The sequence below is a fragment of the Anastrepha ludens genome, chromosome 3, assembly GCF_028408465.1.
Source record: "Anastrepha ludens isolate Willacy chromosome 3, idAnaLude1.1, whole genome shotgun sequence".
NCBI lineage: Eukaryota > Metazoa > Arthropoda > Insecta > Diptera > Tephritidae > Anastrepha > Anastrepha ludens.
Genome location: NC_071499.1, coordinates 5,129,456 through 5,150,659, shown reverse-complemented (window position 1 = coordinate 5,150,659; position 21,204 = coordinate 5,129,456). Strand labels below are relative to the sequence as shown.

Here is a 21,204-nt window from a genome sequence, read left to right as displayed (position 1 = left end):
TATATGCCTATGGCTGTATGTTGTATGTATTTTTTTACTATGTATATATGAGATGTATGGCATGCATCCTCACTTACCTGTACATGGCACGATAATAGGTTGGCTGGTGTGGCAATGTGGCACTGGCACAGCGATGATTGCAGCGAAAGTCATCATCAATATCCAGCACATTGGCGAGTAATGACTTTGATGATCTGCTTGCGAGGAAATGTTTTAATATATTTTTATTAATTACAGTGGTACGCATAATAAAATACAAGAGTGCGTGTATAAAATAATGTAGCTTAAGGCAAGAGAGAAAAAAGTTCACTGTAACGATGAAAATGATTGCCATAAAAATTTATACACTTTCGGTTCTTCGATAGTAATTACTTTGTTAGATATTAATTCCTCTTTCACCTGACAAGAGTATGGGATTTAATATCAGTTATTGTACGTACTGTACTGTAGTTTATTAAAATTTAGCTAAAATCAAAAATGAGCTACAGTTGTTGTACGCAAAAATTGCCTAAAATAGGTTTGAGTTCTTGTTTTTGGATTTTCCCTATATACAAGGTGGCCCAACTGATATGCCGCAACTTATTTACAGCCTACTAAATGACTTATATTTATATTTCTTGGTAATGAAATTACATAAAATCTTTTCCGTGATGAAATTCACATGAAGAAGTAGGCCATTTTTGATTGGTCTAAGCCATCGAACCCCCAAATGTGAATAGGTATTTTATGCCTCGAAACATACCAGAGAAAATGGCCATTGTTGAATATCGTTTTACTATATCTGATGAAGAAGTCATTTGATAGAGCAATTTGTAAAAAGAAAGCACTTGAGGTGAAGATTTAGACATTTGTATGGTCACAAGGAATTAAATGCTGGTATGATTAGAGTAGACGTGTCCTGTGTCAAACCATGCATGAGCACAATATGGATATTGCGCTGATATCTGAGCTATTTCAAAATTTCAGCAGCCACTCCTGTATACCGGATGGTCTGAACAAGTCGGCGATATGGGAAATGGGTAGTACAGCTCTGCAGGGTAAAATGGCGAGTGTCAGACCCGGATTCAGGTGGGCCAAGATGAGAGGCGTTCATATTTTTAGCTGCTACGTCCCACCAAGTATGAATATAGACAATTTGAACGAATGCTTGCAATAGGAGATTGAAGTAAACACCTACTGTTTTGGGAGGCAAGCACACCAACAGACGTGGAAAATATTACTTTAAAACATGTCATTGCCAAACTTGTGTTGCTGAACATTCCTGCTAATTGCACCTTTCACACAGAAAGAGGCAGCAACATTATGGAGCTGACCTTCGCACAGAGCAACATTGCTCGCAACGCAGAATGGAACATAAGCTCTACATATTTAGGTGCACAGTGACCATAAAGCTATCATCATCATGATTCAAAACGAATGGACGATAGCGATGAGCTCATGGAAGCGAATGCCGTAAGAATGGTAAAGAAAATATGTGATGTAAGCATGCCTAGGCAGCGTAGAAGAACGGACAAGAAGCCAGTCCACTGGTTGAACGAGAAAATCGCGGCTGTTAGAAGTGACTGAAACCATGCTCGAAGAAAGCTAATGAGAGATCAGATAGGTTGCGTACGGAATACAACATCCTAAAAGCAGCGCTGAAGAAAGCAATACGGGACAGCAAAAACCAATGTTTCTAGGAGCTTCGCAAGAGTGTGAATGTTGATCCCGGGGGAATACGTTACAAAACTGTCATTAAAAGTCCGAGAGTACCGCAACCAACGTGCCTCACATTTCTGCGATCCGTGGTAGCCACACTTTTTCCGCAACACCAAGAAGTCACACTTTTGCAAGATCTACCAGTTAGTGGGCGTAACATCCCAGTTGTAACCACAAAGGAAGTGCTTTCGGCTGTTCATCCCATTGCTTATACCAAATATGGCGATGGAACTATCCGTAAAGGCAACACGTGAAGTGTTCACTAGGTTGTACAACGCTTTCTTGAAGGAAAGCGTTTTCTCAACGCCCTGGAAACATCAGAGACTGGGGCATCTGCTCAAACCGGGAAAGCAACCTGACTAACCGTCTTCATACCGCCCTCTATGCAAACTAGATACGCTTGGAACAATCTTAGAGCGAAATATTAGCAAACGATTACAGGAGTATTTAGAAGCACCCGCTGGACTTTCTGAAAATTAGTACGGCTTCAGAAAAGCACGATCTACTGTGGATGCTATGTAAGCAGTCAAGAGTATTGCGCGTAAAGCCACAAGCTGGAGGTTCGGCTCTAACAAGTATTGTGCAGTTATACCACTGGATGTTAAAAACTCATTCAATACGGCAAACTGGATCCAGATTATGGATGCTCTTAGAAGTTTCTATATACCAATATAGGTACCTAAAGCGAATCATTGCAAGTTATTTCAACAGCAGGATACTGTTTTACGATACCGATATTGGCGTAGAGTCATGCAACGCAACTGGTCGGTGCTGGGCCTGATACTACGGAGCGTGATGTATGATGACATACTTAACTCAAGTTAAATTGGGAACTCAAGTCCCAGAAGTAGCAACGCTTATGGGATACGCAGATGATACAGCGCTGATGACAGTGGCAAAGATGATACCCTGCACGCATTTTGTAACGATGCTATCTCAAGAGTGCAACTATGGCTGAGAAAAGCAAAGCTCGAGTTGGCGGAATATAAAACCAAATTGGCCCTTCTGAACACATGACGGATGTGTGAGGAATTAACTCAACCCGTTTCAGCCGTATACAAAATACTTGGGAGTGTTCATTAATTCGAGCATGTCATTCAAGCAGCATCTAAAGTCAGTAAGTGACAAGGCTACACGTATAAATGGTGCGCTGTGGAGGCTAATGCCCCCGGCGGCTCTCCAATAAGAGGTGTTATTTTGATACTCAAAGAAAAATGCTATTTTTTAATATAAATGATCGGATGCTTACTTCATTATAAAGAGGAATTTATGCTGTTAATAGTGGAAAATAACACCAGGCAAAATAACCACCACGTAAAAGATCAATCGTTTCGTTGCTTGTGTGACACATAGCGCCGTCTTGTTGAAAATAAACTTTATCCAGATCAATACCATCCAATTCCGGTCATAAAAAATCGTTAATCATCTCTCGATAGCGCAATCACATTCAAAACAACACCTGTTATTGGGAAACCCTTTATTATCAACAGTGACAACCTCTGTGAACCTGCACGCAGCGCCGATTTGGGTTCATAAGGAGAAAACCTATCTCAAAGATGTTTAATTAAGATACAGAATCGGTGCCTTGAGACTTGCTAGTGCACACCGAACTGTATCGAACAACGCGATATGTGTAATTACGAGAAAAGTAAAAAAGAGATTAAATGGCACGGTTGCATAGTGACAGCGCGCATAGGTCATCGAATGCAGCGAAACAAGAAGAAAAAACCAAAACAATTGCTGAATGGCAACGGGGAGGGGAACCGTCCAAGAGGCGTCATTGGACTTTCAAGATTAGGTCAGGTAGTCTAAAACCAAACTATTACCACCTTTTTAAGCATCTGCAAAATTTTCTTGCCCGGTTAAGGAAGGTGTTGTGTTCCATAAAGGCAGCACCAGCCCGCACACATTTTATTGGAGGTTCCCATAAGCACCGAGTACTTAAGCATTTTCATCTTCAAGTAGCTGCGAAATTTTCTTAATGATATTAAATTGCGCTCAAAAGTGGCTTATGAAAATGTACGAGTACTTGCCAAGGTTTTTACGAATAGCAACGATTACTCTACGATTAATTTACGAATTCCAAATGAATCTGCCCTCGCAATGGGCAAAAGTTATCGAAAAAATGCTGCATAGTTTACCTAAATCGAATTATCTTAACTATGCCCGCTTCATCATGAAAATAATTTGAAAATAATACAAAAGGTTCTGAGTTCTTGCGCTAATATATTTGTAAAACAAAAATCGCTTATCTAGTACTGATCATTTTCGTATAAAATTTACCTTTCTTTCAGTTCGACATTCTGCAGTTGATGCTTCTTATCGCCGGCATTAGACGAGCTCGATGACGATGGCGGCGGTGGGCATTCGTATCCGACTTGTCCCGGCCTTTGCATCCGCAATATGCAAGGTAACCAATAAAGGAATATTACTCTTATCTGGGGGTGTGCAAATGGGCGGTAGACAGCGAGTGTGAGAGAACGCGACAGCGAAAGAAAGAGGGAGAGAGTGGTGTGTGGGTATTGACGGTTTAGTACAGTTTCGGTTTTAGTTTCATTTTTTTAGTTTTAAATGCGTTTCGTTTTGATTTGATTTGTTGTTGTTGATGTTATGGCAACGCATAAGTGTTTTAGTTATTTCAATTAGCGGCAGCAAATATTATGAGTGTTTTTGTTGTTGTTATTACAATATTTTTTAGTGTCGCCACCGGTGCATGTAGTTGTTGTTATACATATTTTTATTTTTTGTTTTTGGTCAGCAGAAGCGTCGGTGTTTGGAGTTGTGTTGTTGTTTTTGTGCGAATATTTTCAATATAGAAATAGACGAACGCCGATCAAGTGCACATTCGAGCAGACAAACATTTGGTTAATACAGAGAGAGATAGACAAGGGCAATTGCACGGATGGACCGAGTAGCGAGATCGAGCACGATAACCAAAGAGCGGGATAGCGATAGTGAGCAGTCGACACCAAGCGAAGCAGCCGTTCGAACAGCAACAGATACAGCGGCATTGCCCCGGAAGCAGCGGTGTTGCCGAGAAAGCGCCGAAAATGCATTGAAATAATTAATAACAGTTACGTGGTTTCAAAATTATATTTACACATATGTATGTAGAGATTTAAGTATTAACAGTAAAAATTAAGAAACAAATAAAAATGAGCAAAAGCTGTTGTGAATGCATTGAGAACTTCCTTGCAAGTAAATTTGTCAAAGCGTAGAAATTGAATGGAAAGCTTTATTTATGATTGCAGGCAAAATTTCGATTTGCGATTCCGCATTATTAATTACATCCGGTGGCATGTAGGTACATATGTAATATGTGTGCGTGTGGGTGTGTGTATCACAGGCAAGCTTGTGTAATTGTAATAAGTTTTTAATTGTTTTTTGGCGCATGCAATTTTCGAAAGTAAATTTAAAAAATTATTGATATTCTGCTTTATTAAATTAAATTTATATTAAAATATACACGTTGGTTAACTAAATGCAAATTCGCACTATTTCAAATGCACAAAGAATTTTCCTAGCTCACATACAAATACATATGTGCCGTCAAGCGACGGCACTGCGTATACGTAACTCCAGCTGCGCACTGCCACTAAGAAAGGTAGGCATTAAGCATTCAGGCAAGTATTCAAAATGTTTAAGTAAATATTTTACATATTGTTTGAGCTCTCGAAATGGCAATTGCTTGTTTTGGTGTTTGAATTGTAAAGCGAGTGAAAAAGTTCAAATTCTCATTCAAACGCTCAAATGTGGATACACAAACTGAGTTTATTTTGAGCAGTCGAGTTAAAGCACATTTAATATATGTAGATCTGTATGTCTGCATGTTTGTCCATGTGTGTATTCATGTATGCGTATGTATATGTGAGTGCATAATATACAATTTACTACGTAGTATCGTGTGGTATTTAGCACTATTGTAGTAAATATATAAATGTTAATAAAAAAGTAAGAAATTTAAATAAAAATTGTTTTCTGTTTGAATTGATTGCATATAATATTACCCATTCACTCATTTCATGCGTATCTGGATTTCTATGATGATAATTGAGGATAAGTATGGTTGACACAACTGATGAGGCCACCATAAACATAATGCAATTGAAATAAGTTCCTAGAAGGACACAAAAATTACACAAATATTGTACGTTCGTTTGTATGCTTGTATGGGCACATACTCAAAAGTAGAGAACACCACCACAGATTTGCATATGCACGTGTATACATTTGTGCGTATATGTTGATATGCAAATGTGTAAATAGTTTGGTATGCAGGTAACTCAAATTAATTTCGTTATTATACAAAAATGCAGTTTTGACTAACTTCAATTCACCCGATCATTCGATTCTATATTTGCTTAGATATTTGCTCCACTATATTTGGCCGGCCAAGTGAAATGCAGTACTTTGGTATTTTATTATTGTAAAAAAAAATGTGTATATACAAAGTTTTTAATTGTGCAATAAAATCGTGTTTTTTTTTGTTTTATATATTTTATTTTTCAATTTTACGTTTTTATGTGTACGCCAACTAGGATTTATTGATTGTGCGAAGGGAAACATTTTTTTGTTTTTTTTTTTTTTGTTTTTAAATCCATTTCTTTATTCCGATCTGTTTTTGAAATATTAAGCAATATTTTTACCTTAAGCTATTTAATTAATTTAAGAGAAAAAACATTAATGGTATAACACAAGGGCTGCGCCCAAGGCATAAACTACATCGATGTTGCGAAAATAGCATTCGGGTGGAACCCGCAAGGAAAAGAGCGATTGCTCGACCCAAGAGTTTTGGTACCTGGAGTCAAATAAGGAGTTATGTTTGTGTCAGAAGATTTTGGAAGAGGATGTTTCATTCCCCCAACAACCGCTTTCGAAGACAGTGGGAGGAGTGAATACTATCGATGACGTAAATCTCCATACGCCCACAGGAGCGGAACCTGGACGCAGGAACCTTTTGTGTGAATAGACATAAACGCGGCTCCACCTTGAAGAAATGCTAACGCGGTTCCAGGGTAGAAATCAGCCGAGGAGGAGGAATGTTATAGTGTTACTGGGGGCATGCTCCACATACCATTGCTGTGAACCGCACTTTGATGATGTTTCAGACATTTTGATTTACACCTCCAGACTAAAAAAAGTCTCCGCCGTATAGTTAAAGCATGGGGTGGGTAATCTTGAAATTTGTGCAAAAAATAAAAAAAAAGCTTTTTCTTTGTTTGTTTATTTATTTAAAAAAATCAAGAAAACATGATTTCAAACTGACTACTAAAGCTAAACTAAGATATACAGTCCCCTCTGCAACATTTTCCGATTAAGTGGCACATTAAGATTATCAGCATGCGATTTCTGCTAGGATGTTACCATAGTACGCACTTGCTAGAGCTTAAGCCACCTCCCAGATGAGTCAGGAGGCATCTTTTCGACTACACCGATGAGGTTCAGGACCAAACAGGTCCTTTTTTTACTGTCAACCCAGTGGTAGTGGAACATACTCACACTAACACTAAAACATTTTTCCCTCTCGGCTGACTTCACCATGGGACTGCTAAAAGCATTTCATCAAGCGGGAGCCACGTTTATGCTTTTTAGACATACTAGATACCTGCGCCCCGGTTCCTCTTCAAGTTGTTTTACTATACTACTTTGTGACCAATGGGGCATTGGGAAGTTGCAATATTGTTGCTCGATATCAATTTGTGCTCATTTGAGGCTTACTTCAGGCATTCGTGCTTGTCCTCTGTTTGTAAATATAGACCAAACAGAACTGCTACCACGGGATCGAACAGAGTACAGACAGGCATTAGATGACATTCATTGGGAGTTTCTTACCACTTTCCTAAACTTTCGAGCGCCGAATGCCGTTAACCAGACGAAGAGTTTCAGTTGCTTCGTGAGATCCGCATAATTTTGGTTCAATTAGGTTCTGGTTATTGCAGCAGGTTAAACTTCTACTTATTCAGAATCGACACCGACATATTCAATATATGTCTGGCATGTGAAGTCACTCACCGCGATACTAATCACATGCCAACTCAAATTCATTCACCAAACACTCCGCGCCCAACACGTTTAACTAGTTTGTTCTCTGGGCTTGACGTTATAGCCTAGTCAGACGACGGTATTAATGGAACAGTTAATTCTGATTAAAATTGTAGCGTGACAGACGGTTGTTACGCGGATTGGTGAACAGCTGATTTGCTTATTGGATAGTTTTGTCAGGTGTATGGGTGTTAAAAGATGGAAGGGTGTAAGGAAATAATTACTAACTTATGTTAGTGCAAACTAGCGTTGCATCCAGTATTTCTTGCTCTTCTCTTTAAAAATTTCATTATTTTTTAAATGCATTTCAAGCTCATACGGCTTTGCAGGATGCCCCTATCAAACACCAACTATCGCAGTGAGAATAGGGAAAGATCGTTCAGAGTAATTTGAAACGAAACAGGGTTTCAGACATGTCGATCCCTTATTATGCAATTTTTTCAATTTGATGATGTAGAAAATTATTCGCACTGCCAAAATCGATATTTCCGGCACTATTTTCTATAAAAGTGTCATGCTGCTCGCTTACGCTGGTGATATCGACATTGTTGGCAGTAGTCAGCGGGCAGTCTGTGCAACTTTCTCCAATCTTGAAAAAGAATCACGTCGAGTGGGTCTTGCGGTAAACGAGGGCAAGACAAAGTACCTTGTGTTAACAACCAAAAAGTCTACGGTTATTGGACAGCAGGTTGCGATTAACAATTACGAGCTCGGCGTAGTCAATGACTTTGTTTACCTAGGGTCCAGAATTAACACCAACAACAATATCAGCCAAGAGAGCCCGTGAAAAATAATTCTTGCCAACAGGTGCCACTTTGGGCTGGGTAGGCAATTGAGAAGCAGAGCCTTCTCTTGATGCTCTATCAATCATTCACCCTTCCGGTCTTACTATATGGCGCTGAGTCCTCGATATTGACGAACACCTATGGACGATTATTAGAGACTTTCGCGAGAAAAATTCTTCGCAAGATCTATTGGTCCAATTTGCGTGAGTAATGCATATCGAGTGACATGGAACCACGAGCTGTACGTCGACATCGGCGCATTTGAATTCAGCGGTGACGCTATCTTGGTCACGTTGAGCGGACAATAATACTCCAGAAAAGAAGGTGCTCTTTTCGAAATGCACTGGTGGAACTCGGAAATAAGGATTCTACAATGGAAAGACCAAGTAGACAACAATCTGACCGCCCTCCGACGCCAAAAGGACTCGCGGTAAATCTAAGTCTCACAGTATGCATTCCTCGCGTATAGTGTCTTGTGAGAAAACCCACTTGGTTCGAGCGCTGAGATTTTGTCAACCTCAGAAGCTCGTCTGAACGACCCCGATCCACACGTGGCCAGAAGAATTTCGCGACGGTCTGTACTTGCCCAGCATTAATTGAGTAGGGGCGAAGCTCATCTTTCCAGGAGCAGACCGCATATAGTCAGGGGGATCCCACTTCTCTCCCTTCGCGGGGAAATCACATCACATGTCTCTTGTTCATCTGCCTCACAGTTTCCCGCAATGTCGCTGTGACCAGGAACCCAGACGAGGCTTATGTTAAAGTATTCGGACGCAGTCGAAGGTGAGACCTGGCATTCCCTGACCAGCTTCGAATGCACCGTCACTAACCCGAAGGCCCTTATTGACTTATAGTTGCCATCTCATAAATGATACATATTAATTGTAATTTTTCGGCAATGCTGCTATCGAAAATTCTCCTAATCCGCTTAAACTATGAGAATTAAGACTACTTGTCAGTCCGCATCATTCACACTTAATTCTTGAGATAGTTCCGAATTAAATCGTTAATCCCGATTAACACCACCGTCAGTTAGACGATGACCGTCGATGACTACCCCGCACTGGCATCGCTTAATGAACTGCTACAACAACAACAAAAGAGAAATCTAGCAAGTCTGAAGTGGAGGTCTCATTCGAATCACGAAGTGCACCTTCAGTAGGAGCATTACTAGCATAATTTCTATTGAACTTGTTTACATGGAAAGGAAGCGCGTGACGCAGAGTTCTTGCCTTAAATGAGGCCCTTTAAAAATTGGTTACTAATTTTATATTCTCCTCTCTTAACACAATCAATAAACCACTAAAGCGTTTAGTATTTTTTTCTCTAAATTTATTATTATTTTCTTCATTTATGTAGTTTAGCTGAGCTTTTTATGCAGTTTCATTAGAAAATATTCATAATTTAATACGAAACAAAAGTTCAAATTGTGATGAAAGTATATAAGAGAAAAACACTTCGTGAACAAACTTTAGAAAAAAAACTGATTTATATTATACACACAAACTGTATTGTTGTACGAGTATTCATAGCATACGAGTAAATGTAAAAGAACTTTTAAGTAGTAAAGCAATTAAAAAGTATACAATACATCATATCACATAAATCATTTAATAATATTCTATCTTACAGCACAATAAAGTTATTTGTCGACTCCAAAAAAATATTTGCTAACTCCTTAGTATCAGTTCCGTTTGCGTTGCTAGCAAATACCCTACACAACAGTTATCAATGTCCTAATCTAAGCGAGACAAGTATGTGAGTGTGTGGCTAGCGATCCCAACACCATGAACAACAACTTGAGGCTCAATTCAAGCGGTATGCGTGAAATTGTTGAACTATTCGAGTTTGATTCAACCGACTGCCGGCGGCTCAGTGTTGCTTATTTTGGCAGTGGTAAGATGATCGATCTTAGCTGACATTTGCTTGTGATTGGCGAACAATCTGACGCTATCGTTGACTTGAACCTGGCGTTGTTGTGTACATATTTCAACCCTTTTTATCACCGTTCGTCCGTGATATGTTGAATTAATCTGTGCACAACCAATTATCCGCAATCATCATGCCGTACAATGTATACGATTTTGTTTTTTTATGTAGCTGTGAATTTGAATGCTGTTTTCCTTTTTTGTTTTTGTATTTTTTTCTTTTTCATTACTTAATGGGTACATATTCAACTAGTTTGTCAGTGGGTGGGGCAATGTGGATTGAGTTGTGGTAAGTGGGAAGAACACTAAAGTACTTGTAAAATTAGGTCGTGGAGTTTTCAAGAGAATATTTGTTTGGTTAGTTGTTAGTCTAAATATTGTTGCTCCAAGCAGGAATAAAAGGATTTGTGAAAATGACTTGAAGATTTTGTTGTTTCAGTGATTTTGTTTGTAAAGTTTTTTTCTTTTTTTTGTAAATTAGTTGAAATGGAAAGTCTTAGCATATGGTGTGGCATGTGGGTGGTAAGAATTACGAGGAGGCACTTTGTGCGCGTAAATAGTTTTGGGTTAAGAATGCGGTAGTAATTGTGTGGTTTTGGCTTCTTAACTAAGGTGTTTTTAAACTGTTTTTTAATATCTAATTTAACTATGAAGTGGCGTTGATTTAAAGTTTGGTTTATTTCGCTTAATTGCTGATTGACTAAGCTATGGATAATCGCTACATATGTTTGTATGTACTACGGTTTGTCATTTGTGGGTGATTATGCAATGGCTTGCTTACTAACTAACGTTTAACAGATAATTTACGACTATTTAATGGCTAATTTATTTTTGCTGAAAAATAAAAATGGAAACAAAAGAACTACTAAGCAATTGAAGAGTGTTCCAAAAATGTTACAGATAACTGAGAAAATATGCGAATATGTAAATGTATGTTGGCATACCCAGAAAGTCATTTGAAAAGTATTGAAAACGAAGGGTAGGTTAGTTGACGTTTTATGGCTGCCCTCTGGAGCATTCAAAGAAGCAGCTGATTGACTGCTCACCAGCGTATTAACTCCCTTCAGCTCAATGATGGTGCATACGAACTAGTCAGGAAATGCCTGTTGGAATCTCTCTTTAGCTTCCCTGCTCTCGCGGGACGAGGATTTAGGCATCTTTGCTTTCATTGCTTTGCTACGCCTGCTGATATAGCAGGCCTTGATATTAAAGCCTTGATGAACTTCATCAGCAGTATAAAGCGGTTAATACAACCGCAATGCACTCATCGGACAACACCTCCTCCTTCCTTTTTTAAATCCAGAGAGCACATTAAAGATGTTCGTTTTCTTAGCTGAGTTAGCTGGAGCGTGCAAACGTCTTGCAAAAGATAGTGGCTCGGTATCATTGACTGCTGATTGGCTTCTTAGACGTACTTGAAAATCGAACCTTCATCATTGGGAACTCAAAGCGCTGGTTTCTTCATGCCTCCAAGGCACTGTCAACCTGTGGGATTAAGTCCTCACTGTTCCTTGAGTGTAACGAGAAACGGAATTTGTTAGGAACGCACAATGGCTTCCGGCTAATTTGGGTCTCAGAACGCAGGGGTGTAACTGGGAACAAATTAGCGGACGCATTGGCAAGAGGGGCTGTAGCTTATTTAGTAAAAGAACCCCAGCCCTATGGCCCCACCAAACTATGGGGCTACGCCAGGGGAAATCCTTACTGAGTGGGTATAACCAAAAGAGGTTTACAAAACTCATAACTCTCTCTAAGGAGAAACTGATAGTGCGCATGTCAATTCTTATCTCAGGCCACTGCAGATTGCGCAGTTATCTACACAGGATTGGGATATGGAGAAGGATTCTCAGCCATGAGGGCTAAGTGCAAACCATAAATCAAAAATGATCTAATGTAATCTTTATGGGTCTCGTGGATGATTCCTATATTTTCCGGATAGGAATTCCTTGTGATAATAGAACCACTTCATACACTTTTGCTGACCTTAACATGACTCGTTCTTTGTAGAAAAATTCATTGTTTGGAATTCCCGAAACCATTTCGCAACGATCATAAGCGATGTTGTATTCTTCCATATGCTATAAGGCGCCCATAAAATATTTCCAGCGGCTCGAATTTGCGCGAAGTCAAGAACAACCTCAAACCATCCGCTTCGTTGCCAGTTGGAGATTTTATCTCTGTAGCTCTTCAGTAAACAGACTGAATTTTTCATATTATTCAAACAGTTATTCTACGCAATTCGGAACACTATTCATACTTACTTTGAAGTTTAGATTAACAGAAAAGTAAAAAATTATTTCAGGGAAATTATCCAAAGAGAAATGCGTGGTTAAGCCCTTTGGCTTTTTTGGTTCAATGCAAAGTGCTCGAATGACGGCTACAAATTATAGACATGTGCAGTTTATCATAAATTCCATATAAAAAGAACAATACAAAAACAAAATGAAATGGAAAAATCGGATTTTTCATTAAGGGTGTTTCTAAGTCTTGTATAATTGCAGAACAGCAAGAAATGCGAAGATTCTATACGAAAATGGGGGAGAGTACCATACCACCGCTTCTGCAGTATAGTAGCAAAATGAAAATATGTGTTTTCCTCTAACTTCTAGTGGACCATAAGGCGTCTGATGATGCGATTGTAAATATTAGTATTTGTGGATTACGAACGGTGAATGATTTTCGGTTATGTTAGCCGCTTTATGTTGCTGATGGAGTTTATCCGATTTTTGATATCCAGCGTAGGAAAGAAGTGAGAACCAATATGCTTAGTCCCGTAAGATCGGGGCAGCTAATGAGAAAGTTCAGAGATGATTCCCCCCCATCCTCCACAAAGCTAAAGCAAAAAGGACTCAAAGTAATTCAAAGTCTCACGGCATGTTTACCTCGCGGATAGTCACCCTGTGAGGACACTCAGGATGTTTGAGAGCTGAGATTTTGTTATCTTTATAAGATCTCTCGAACGCCTCCGATCCATATGCGGTCAGAAGGATTTGATGATCTTACAACTTTGTGTAGGCGTCAAGGGGTTCTAATCCTCTCCTTTCGCGGTAAAACTACCTCACGGGTCTCTTTTGTCGGGCCAGCTCGGCCACTACGCAGTTTCCCGCAATGTCGCTGTGCCCAGACACCCAGATGAGCCTCATGTCAAAGAATTCGGATGTAATCGAAAGTGAAACCAGGCATTCCCTGAAAAGTTTCGAATGTACCGTATTTGAGCCGAGGTCTCTAACTGCCGTTTGGCTATCGGATTTAATATTTACTTTCTTATCAGTTATTACGCAAGTGTGTAGCCAATCAACTACTTCTTTGATTGGGGCCCTATATGCTTGGAACACACTGCAGTGATCCGTTAACCTGAATTTGAGTGTGATGGAGAGATTTTCGCAGAATTCTCCTTCCCCAATCCTTCAATCCTGTCTCAAGTCTGAGGGAATGGTGGTAGAGAAAGTTCTGCTTGGACTAAGCGAGTGTATACACTGGCCCGTTGTCAGGGGGATAAACCCAAAGTTTCTAAGGATACTCGAGTGTCCGCAAGTGCAGCAACAGTTTTGCCCACGATGTCTATAGGTAACACATTTAACATTACACTAAGCGCTAGAGGAGGAGTAGTTCAAAGCATTACACTGATTCCAATGAGTGCAGGTCTTTAAACTCTCTCCAGCTTCTTCACCGATCTCATCCTATTTAGTGAGTTCCACCAGACACCAAAATTCCATACAACAAAATTGGCTTTATAATGGTATTATAGAGCGAAGAGCGAAAATACAACTCTAGGTGAGAGGTCTCATCATTTGCCAATAGTGCTATCGCATCCATAGAGAGCTATTGTTGCATGCCTTATCATCTCCTCAATGTTAGGCTTCCACGTAAGCTTACTGGCAAAAATTAGGCCTAGGTACTTTACCTTACCAGAAAGCACTAACGGAGCGGTCTATTGAGGGGAGTTGAATAGGACGAGCTCTGTCTTAAGAGAATTCACTAACAAGCGGCAATCCACTGCCTATCTAATAAATACGTTCAGATATACCTGCAGTAAAGCGTACAGGGTATCAACAAACTTTCCTCTAATAATCAGTGCCACGTCGTCCGCGTAGGCAATCACTCTGCAAGCTCTCCACACCTGCTCCTCTAGCAAGTCTTTGATAACGATAACCCAGAGAAATGGTGAAAGAACAGCGCCTTGCGGAGTGTCCTTACTCACCTGTCAGTGGAGAGACGCCGCCACATTCTGCTACGACCATTCTGTCGCTAAGCATTTTGTAGATAAATCTAGTAAGGTCGTTGGAGCCGATCCAGTTTACTCCACACCTTAAAGGAACACCAACAAATTGCTGGCATAGGGTCGCATTGATCTTCCTACACTTTGCAAGGCATAGGGAATCCCTCTGGCGTATCATAATTTATGGGAATGATTTATTCGCACGGAATTCACGAAGAACCGATTTTGTTAGGCAATTAATGTTACTAATTATAAATAAAAATTTACTAAACAAATTTTGCAGAAGATTTCAAAATTATTTGAATTTAGTATTGTATTTTTTTCATAACTCCTTTTTTTAACTTTTGATGTAATTTTTGTATCACAAAGTTAGCAAATTTTTCAGTAAAGGTACAAGTTAGACATTTTCATTTAAGCCAAGAAGGCAAACAATTTTTTGGAATTTTGTTTCTTATATCGCATTTCTCTTTATCCAATTTCCTCAGTGTATAAATATAAAAGATTTTGCTTTCTTTTTAATGCTAGCTATTTACAGTTGATTGGGAAAATGTTTAGTAAACTTATTTATTGCTGCTATTTTAAACTATTAAATTCAAACGAAATTCGAATATGAAACTATGATATTTCGATTAACGAATGCAATGAATGACATAGAATTATATAAATTTGACGCATCCAGTGATTTAAATGAATTGTGTATGTTACAGCGCAGCAATGCACGTGACAAGTGATGTCAACCGAATGAAATAAAAATCGAAGAAAAAACAACGCAGATATATAGGTAAGTTTATGTATGTATGTACAAAACCAGTAGGGCACAAAGCCCATCCAAAAAACAAAAATATTATATTTTAACTAAATTTTTACAAAGCAGTATTTTGAAATGAAGATCTGATTCTTAGAAGAGTGCAATTTCCAAAATGTACAACAAAAGCACTGAATCGAAGCTCTTTGCACATCGTAAGCTGCTCAAAGGGAGGCGAATGAGTAAAAGAAATCAAGAAAAGCCTAACTAAATAATATGGGCATAAATATTATATTTAGTTGACCAAATAAATTGAAACCAATGCCTATATATGTACATATACGAGTATACATATAGAAGCTTAGCCAGGATATGCACGCGGGCAGATCAATGCACTGATTTGTATGCTAGAGGCTATTTTTAAAGGCTTTGGTTCGATACATAGAGCGCATAAGTACTTTCACATATACAAATGCATATTGAACACCTTTGCCTTTATAGAAAAAACCTTTAGTACAGACTTTATAGGATACACACACACACAAAGAAAGTTTTCACATTAGTGAGTTGGCGAGCAGCTATTTCGAATTATCGAAGCTCTATAGGCATGCCTTTCCAAGGTAATATGAATCTACCTGTTTATCCGCACGACATTTTATAGCACCCTTTGTCTAACATATTAATATAGTTTAATTTTTATTGGATAGCATAATTATTTGCGACAACCACATTGAACCTATTTGAAGTTAGTTCGGAGTTTCTGCAGTGCGCGGTAAGCAAAGTGTTACCCACTTCGATCCTGCTCTAAATCTGATAGGAAAAAAACGTGACCACCGCTTTGTCGCTTAGACGTCAGAGTTCGGCGCTACGGAAGACCCGGCGGCTTGGTCACGCTTCCATACTACATACCATGAATAGTTTTAACCAAGAAATCCGCTACTCTTTCCCTAAACCCACATTTGGCAGGCTCTTCAAGACTAAAATCCTGTCAAGAAAATAGTGGCAAACTCAAAGACCATGGAGGAGAGGGGAAATAAATGTTTGTACGGATGGATCAAAGCTAGAAAATAAAGTATACTATGGAGTTTTTTTTTAAAGAATTAGGACTATAATTATCTGCCCGACTTCCGGACTACTGAAGCGTCTATCAGGCAGAAGTCTTAGCCATATATTAGGTAATTGTGTACCTTAACACACACACCGTAACAAAAACCGCGATAAATATCTTCTCGGACGGCCAGTAGCCATCAAATCAATGGAGGCAGTTATACTAAGATCAAAGGTTACTCAAGAATACCTGGCAGTTCTAAATGGTATTAGCACCGTCTTCAAGGCCACTCTTTTATGGGTTCCGGGACATAGAGATATTGGAGGAAATCGCAAGGCCGATGGGTACTAATCTTACACTGCTTGAAAACAGGGGAATAATATTGGAATTCCTATGACAACTTGCAAATTAGGGATACAAAATAATATTCTCCTGGAGGCTAATAGGTCATGGAGAGAAAAAAAAGTGTGTTATAACGAGACTAATTTAGCCGCAAATAGATAAGAAAAGGTCAGCAGAATTGCTAAATTTCTCAAGCGGGAACATGTCGAAGGTCTTGGCTTGTGTTATCGGTCATTGGCTGTTAGGTAGGCACTCTTCTAGGCTAGGAGGAACTTATGGAACTATCCGGTGTAGGGATATCCTACGCTTCATAAGAGCGTCTAAATGGGGCCAATGATAAATAAACACTGAGGCTTCAGTGTTAACCAGTGATACCACACAGGAGTTACATGGTCTATTTGGGATTAGGGGATACTTGTGATTAAGGAACTAGAATGGCTGCGATTTCTATGCAGCAAATGTAATCCTTTGGAACAGGGTCCATTTGAAACATCCTCCAATATAGACAGTTGCGCCTAGTTAACCTTAAACACTCATTTAAAGTGCTTCGACTCTCAATTGACCTAAAGCAGTTTGTAGTACAACAAGTCAAAGTATAACAAGTTGAAGTATTTGCTCAGGTCTCGCTAAAGTGGCATAGAGCTCATTTGCCGCCAAGCGCTGCAGATAAGTACACAAAGAGCCTCCAAACTCTATTTGTTCTGTAAAGCTACCTCGAGGGTATGCTGCTACTACTAGCCCTAACTTTATATTTCTTTGGGCATTTTTCCATTATATCGTTATGATCTACAGTCTGCTTGTATGTCAGTGGGCGAAGTCAACCAAGAAGAAGAAGTCTTGATGTTGACCCAAAAATGAAGAGACCTACAGTTTTAAGCCGACTCCGAAATGGGTTTTATGAGGAGCTCTTTCATAGCAGAAACACACTCGGAGGTTTGCCAGTGCCTGCCGGGGCGAAAGCTTTTAAAAAAAATGTTTGTATTATTTGGTGTTTCATGCTCACAATGGGTTTCGAGCCCGGGAATTACTGATTGGTAGTCATACCTCAACCCATTCGGCTACGGCGGCCTCTCGAAATATATTGACTTCTGTAAAAGATGTAGCGAACTGATAGAATACAATACATCCTTAATTTGAGGTTAGTTTGAGAACTCATGAAAGAATACGACCTCAAATCAGTTGTGAATAGGTACACTGGACATTATTTCCAAAAGTTACACCCAGTGCTATCATGATTTGAAGATATTAGGTTGCAGAAGAATGACTTCGTAGCAGCCTACGTAGATGCATACTGGTTACTCCCGCTAGGGATAAACTGTAGCTACTAATAAGTTTTTTAATATCTATAGTTTTTCTGCATCCAAAACGAACACTGAAATAACCAATACTGGGGTCTTGGATTTATGTGTAAGTTCCTCATAATCAAGTTACTGGTAAAGAATTTCAGGGCTTCGAACATCTTTTGATGCTACATTTGACCAGTAGCGGCCAGTGGGCGTATCATTCGAAGTCTTATGCTTGACAGTTACCTATTAATAACAGTTATAGCTAATACCGCGCCTGAACAATCTAAGGTTTGTTCTTTATCAATTGCTGAACTGATCAGTACTAAAGGCAGAATCGCCTATAGCTTCCGCCATCTTCAAATAATAATCGATGCCCCTATCACGGAACATTTCCTTGCAACAATGATGGTGTGGCTCAGATGGGCTTTCTTTTCCATTCCATTGGAAATAGTAGACATTTTTTTATTATAAGTAAAATTTCACCAAAGAAATCTTCTTTAACTATCAGAGCTTAAATGAAATTAGGCTCGCAAAGCATTTCGATATGCTTTAGGAAGGAGATACTGCGATTGCAGCGTTGGTAGTCCCCAATAAGACTATAAAGATAAACTCTCTTATATTTGGTTCGATTTTTCTTTGGTTTTTTTGGTTCTAAAACGTTAGTTGCAGCTTACTCTACAGCCACTGGAAGACCATTATCGCCCTATATGAGTACTTTAATCACTTTCCACTTACTCAGTTCCTTGCAATTGTGATTGAAGTGTTCGACCATTACTTCTTAATGATCTCTGTGAAAACTTTTTTGTATGCATGTCTCCATTATGTCGCTTCGTAACGGCTTTTCAGAACAAAACAAAAATATTAAAAAAAAAGAAAAACAAAATGAAATACGCTAAAGCACTTTACTGTTGCAATGAGCAAGTCAAGAGAAGCAAAATAAATACGAAAACCAGCGTAAGGAGAGTCACAGGAAGATGAAGAAGAATAGTGAAAAAAGTAAGCTGACAAAAAGCACGCAAGAAATGCAGATTTAAAGAAATTGTAAGTAAGAAAATAAGCCGGCAAAATGCTGGCAGCTCAGCTTTCCGGTTTGTGGGCACTCTTTCTATTCATTTGCAATTCACTACTATTTTTTCCACACCTTTTGCTTTGATACAATGTTTTCAAAATCTTTGTGAGCTTGTTTTGCTTCTTTTTTTATTCAAATTGTATGTAAATTGTTTGTTGTAAGCGCATTTGTGTTGCTGTGCAGACCAACAAGAACGTTTTTTCTTTCACATTATGTGGTGGTTAGATCGACAAACAAAAGTGGTAAGTCGCGCATTGTTCGGGCTGCCCGAGAGGTGGGCCGCTGAGCACATTGGACAATGCATTGGCGGCCACCCGGCCTGCTGAGGGTATGCCATTGGGCCAAAGGGCCAAGTGGCAAGCGGTAAGCGGGAAGTTGCACGTAGAAAAACAAGTATTTGCGTTTTTGGCAACACATACACATTTATGTTATTTGCTATTTTTTGTTTGAATTTCTTTTTTTTTTTGAGTACATATTTATTTTTCGTTTGTATTTTTAGTAGCAGATTTTGCTTTTAAATGTTGTTACTCATTTTATTTTGGCTTGTTATGTGTTTTATTTGTATTTGGGTTAAGGATTTAAGTACATATTTTGTTTTTTTTATTTGCTCTGTTTGCCATACCAGTCCTCTTTTGTTTTAGATAAATATTTTAGTTGTAGAGAATTTCGGGTAGGTGGGTGTGTGTTTGTTTGTGTGTGCGTGCGTGCAAGTATTTTGTGGAAAATATGTTAGTTCTTATTTAAATTTATTGTATTTATTTTCGGTTTTTGTTGTTGCTGCAGTTTTAGTGTTGTTTATAGCATTCCATAAATAAAACTACTTATTGGTGCTGGCGTGCCGGTACTGCGGGGCGTATGCGCAACATTTGCATAGGGTCACACGCTTAGCACCACGTAGTGTGTGTGTGTATGTGTTTGTGTGTGTGTGTATGTGTTTGTGTGTGTACGCTTGCGTTGGGGGAAAGAGTGAGTTGGTGGGCATAGTTTTCGTGTACTACAGTTGGAGACGCGGGCGGGCGTATATGTGTGTATGTGTGTGAGTATGGGTGAGTGTTAGTGCCACTGTGTTGGTCGGTGCTCTGGGTTATGTTGCAATAATGTTTATTTACATATTTTTTACAGTAAGTATTTACATTTGTATTTTGCTTTTGTAATTTAATAGCCATTTTTTTTGTCTTTTGCTTTTGTAGCACAGCGTAGTAGTAAAAAAGAAGACACTTGTTTTTGTTTTTGCCAAAAAATAAACAATTGCGCAAAATATGTTGTTGAGTTGTTTTTGTGTTGCATTCATTGCATTACATTTGCGCAAATTGCTAAATGTTTGAAAACAAAAACACAGAAAAAATGAACAGTAAACAATAACAACAAATAAAGCACCGCAACATGCACCTAAAAATAGAAATGATCCAAGTCATATGCATGTGTGTGTGAATGTGAATGTGTATGGGCGTGGAAGTATGTTCGGAATATTTAATGTGGCAGCAAAAGAAGCGCCAACACATGAAAATGCAAAAGCAAAAGCAACACTTCAAAACATATTTGGAGCAAATATGTCGGCGACATTGGTTTTATGCGCTTTGAGATTTATTTGAGATTTTACGATTTATACGTTAATGTAAATATATGTACAAATGCACGAATGTGGGGGTATGAACATGAAGCGATGATGTTTTTTATGCTTATTGATTTAGTTAAATGGTTTTGAAGTATTAAATGTTTTAAATATAAAATCGGAAGAATTTGCGTTTGTTAACAGAGAGAGTGAGTGTGAGAGAGAGAGAGAGTACCTATATACTATTTAATGACTGTTTTTTTGAATCTTGTAGAGCAATAAAAAATGCGTATGTACAGTAGCGTATGGAAGTTTTAAATGTTAAATGGAATCTAGTTATGCGAGCAAACGAAAAATGAAACTAAAATATTACTACGGTTAATTTTTGGTTTTTACATGATTTATGCCATATATACAATCTTTTGTTTTTGCCTAGAAACCAATGTATAAGTACATATACATATTAAAGGGACATTACTCTCCACACAAA

At 38.7% G+C, this 21,204-nt stretch overlaps 1 protein-coding gene across 1 annotated transcript in view; it reads right to left on the bottom strand.

The window, feature by feature from the left end:
- LOC128856419 (neuronal acetylcholine receptor subunit alpha-7) overlaps positions 1-21,204 on the bottom strand; it is a 356,900-nt gene that overhangs the window by 6,739 nt on the left and 328,957 nt on the right. Inside the window, exons 10-12 of the mRNA XM_054091719.1 lie at positions 5,706-5,815; positions 3,982-4,136; positions 78-194 (exon numbers count right to left, since the gene is read on the bottom strand). Of these exons, the coding sequence (XP_053947694.1) occupies positions 78-194; positions 3,982-4,136; positions 5,706-5,815 (382 nt within the window). The remainder of the gene's footprint in view (positions 1-77; positions 195-3,981; positions 4,137-5,705; positions 5,816-21,204) is intronic.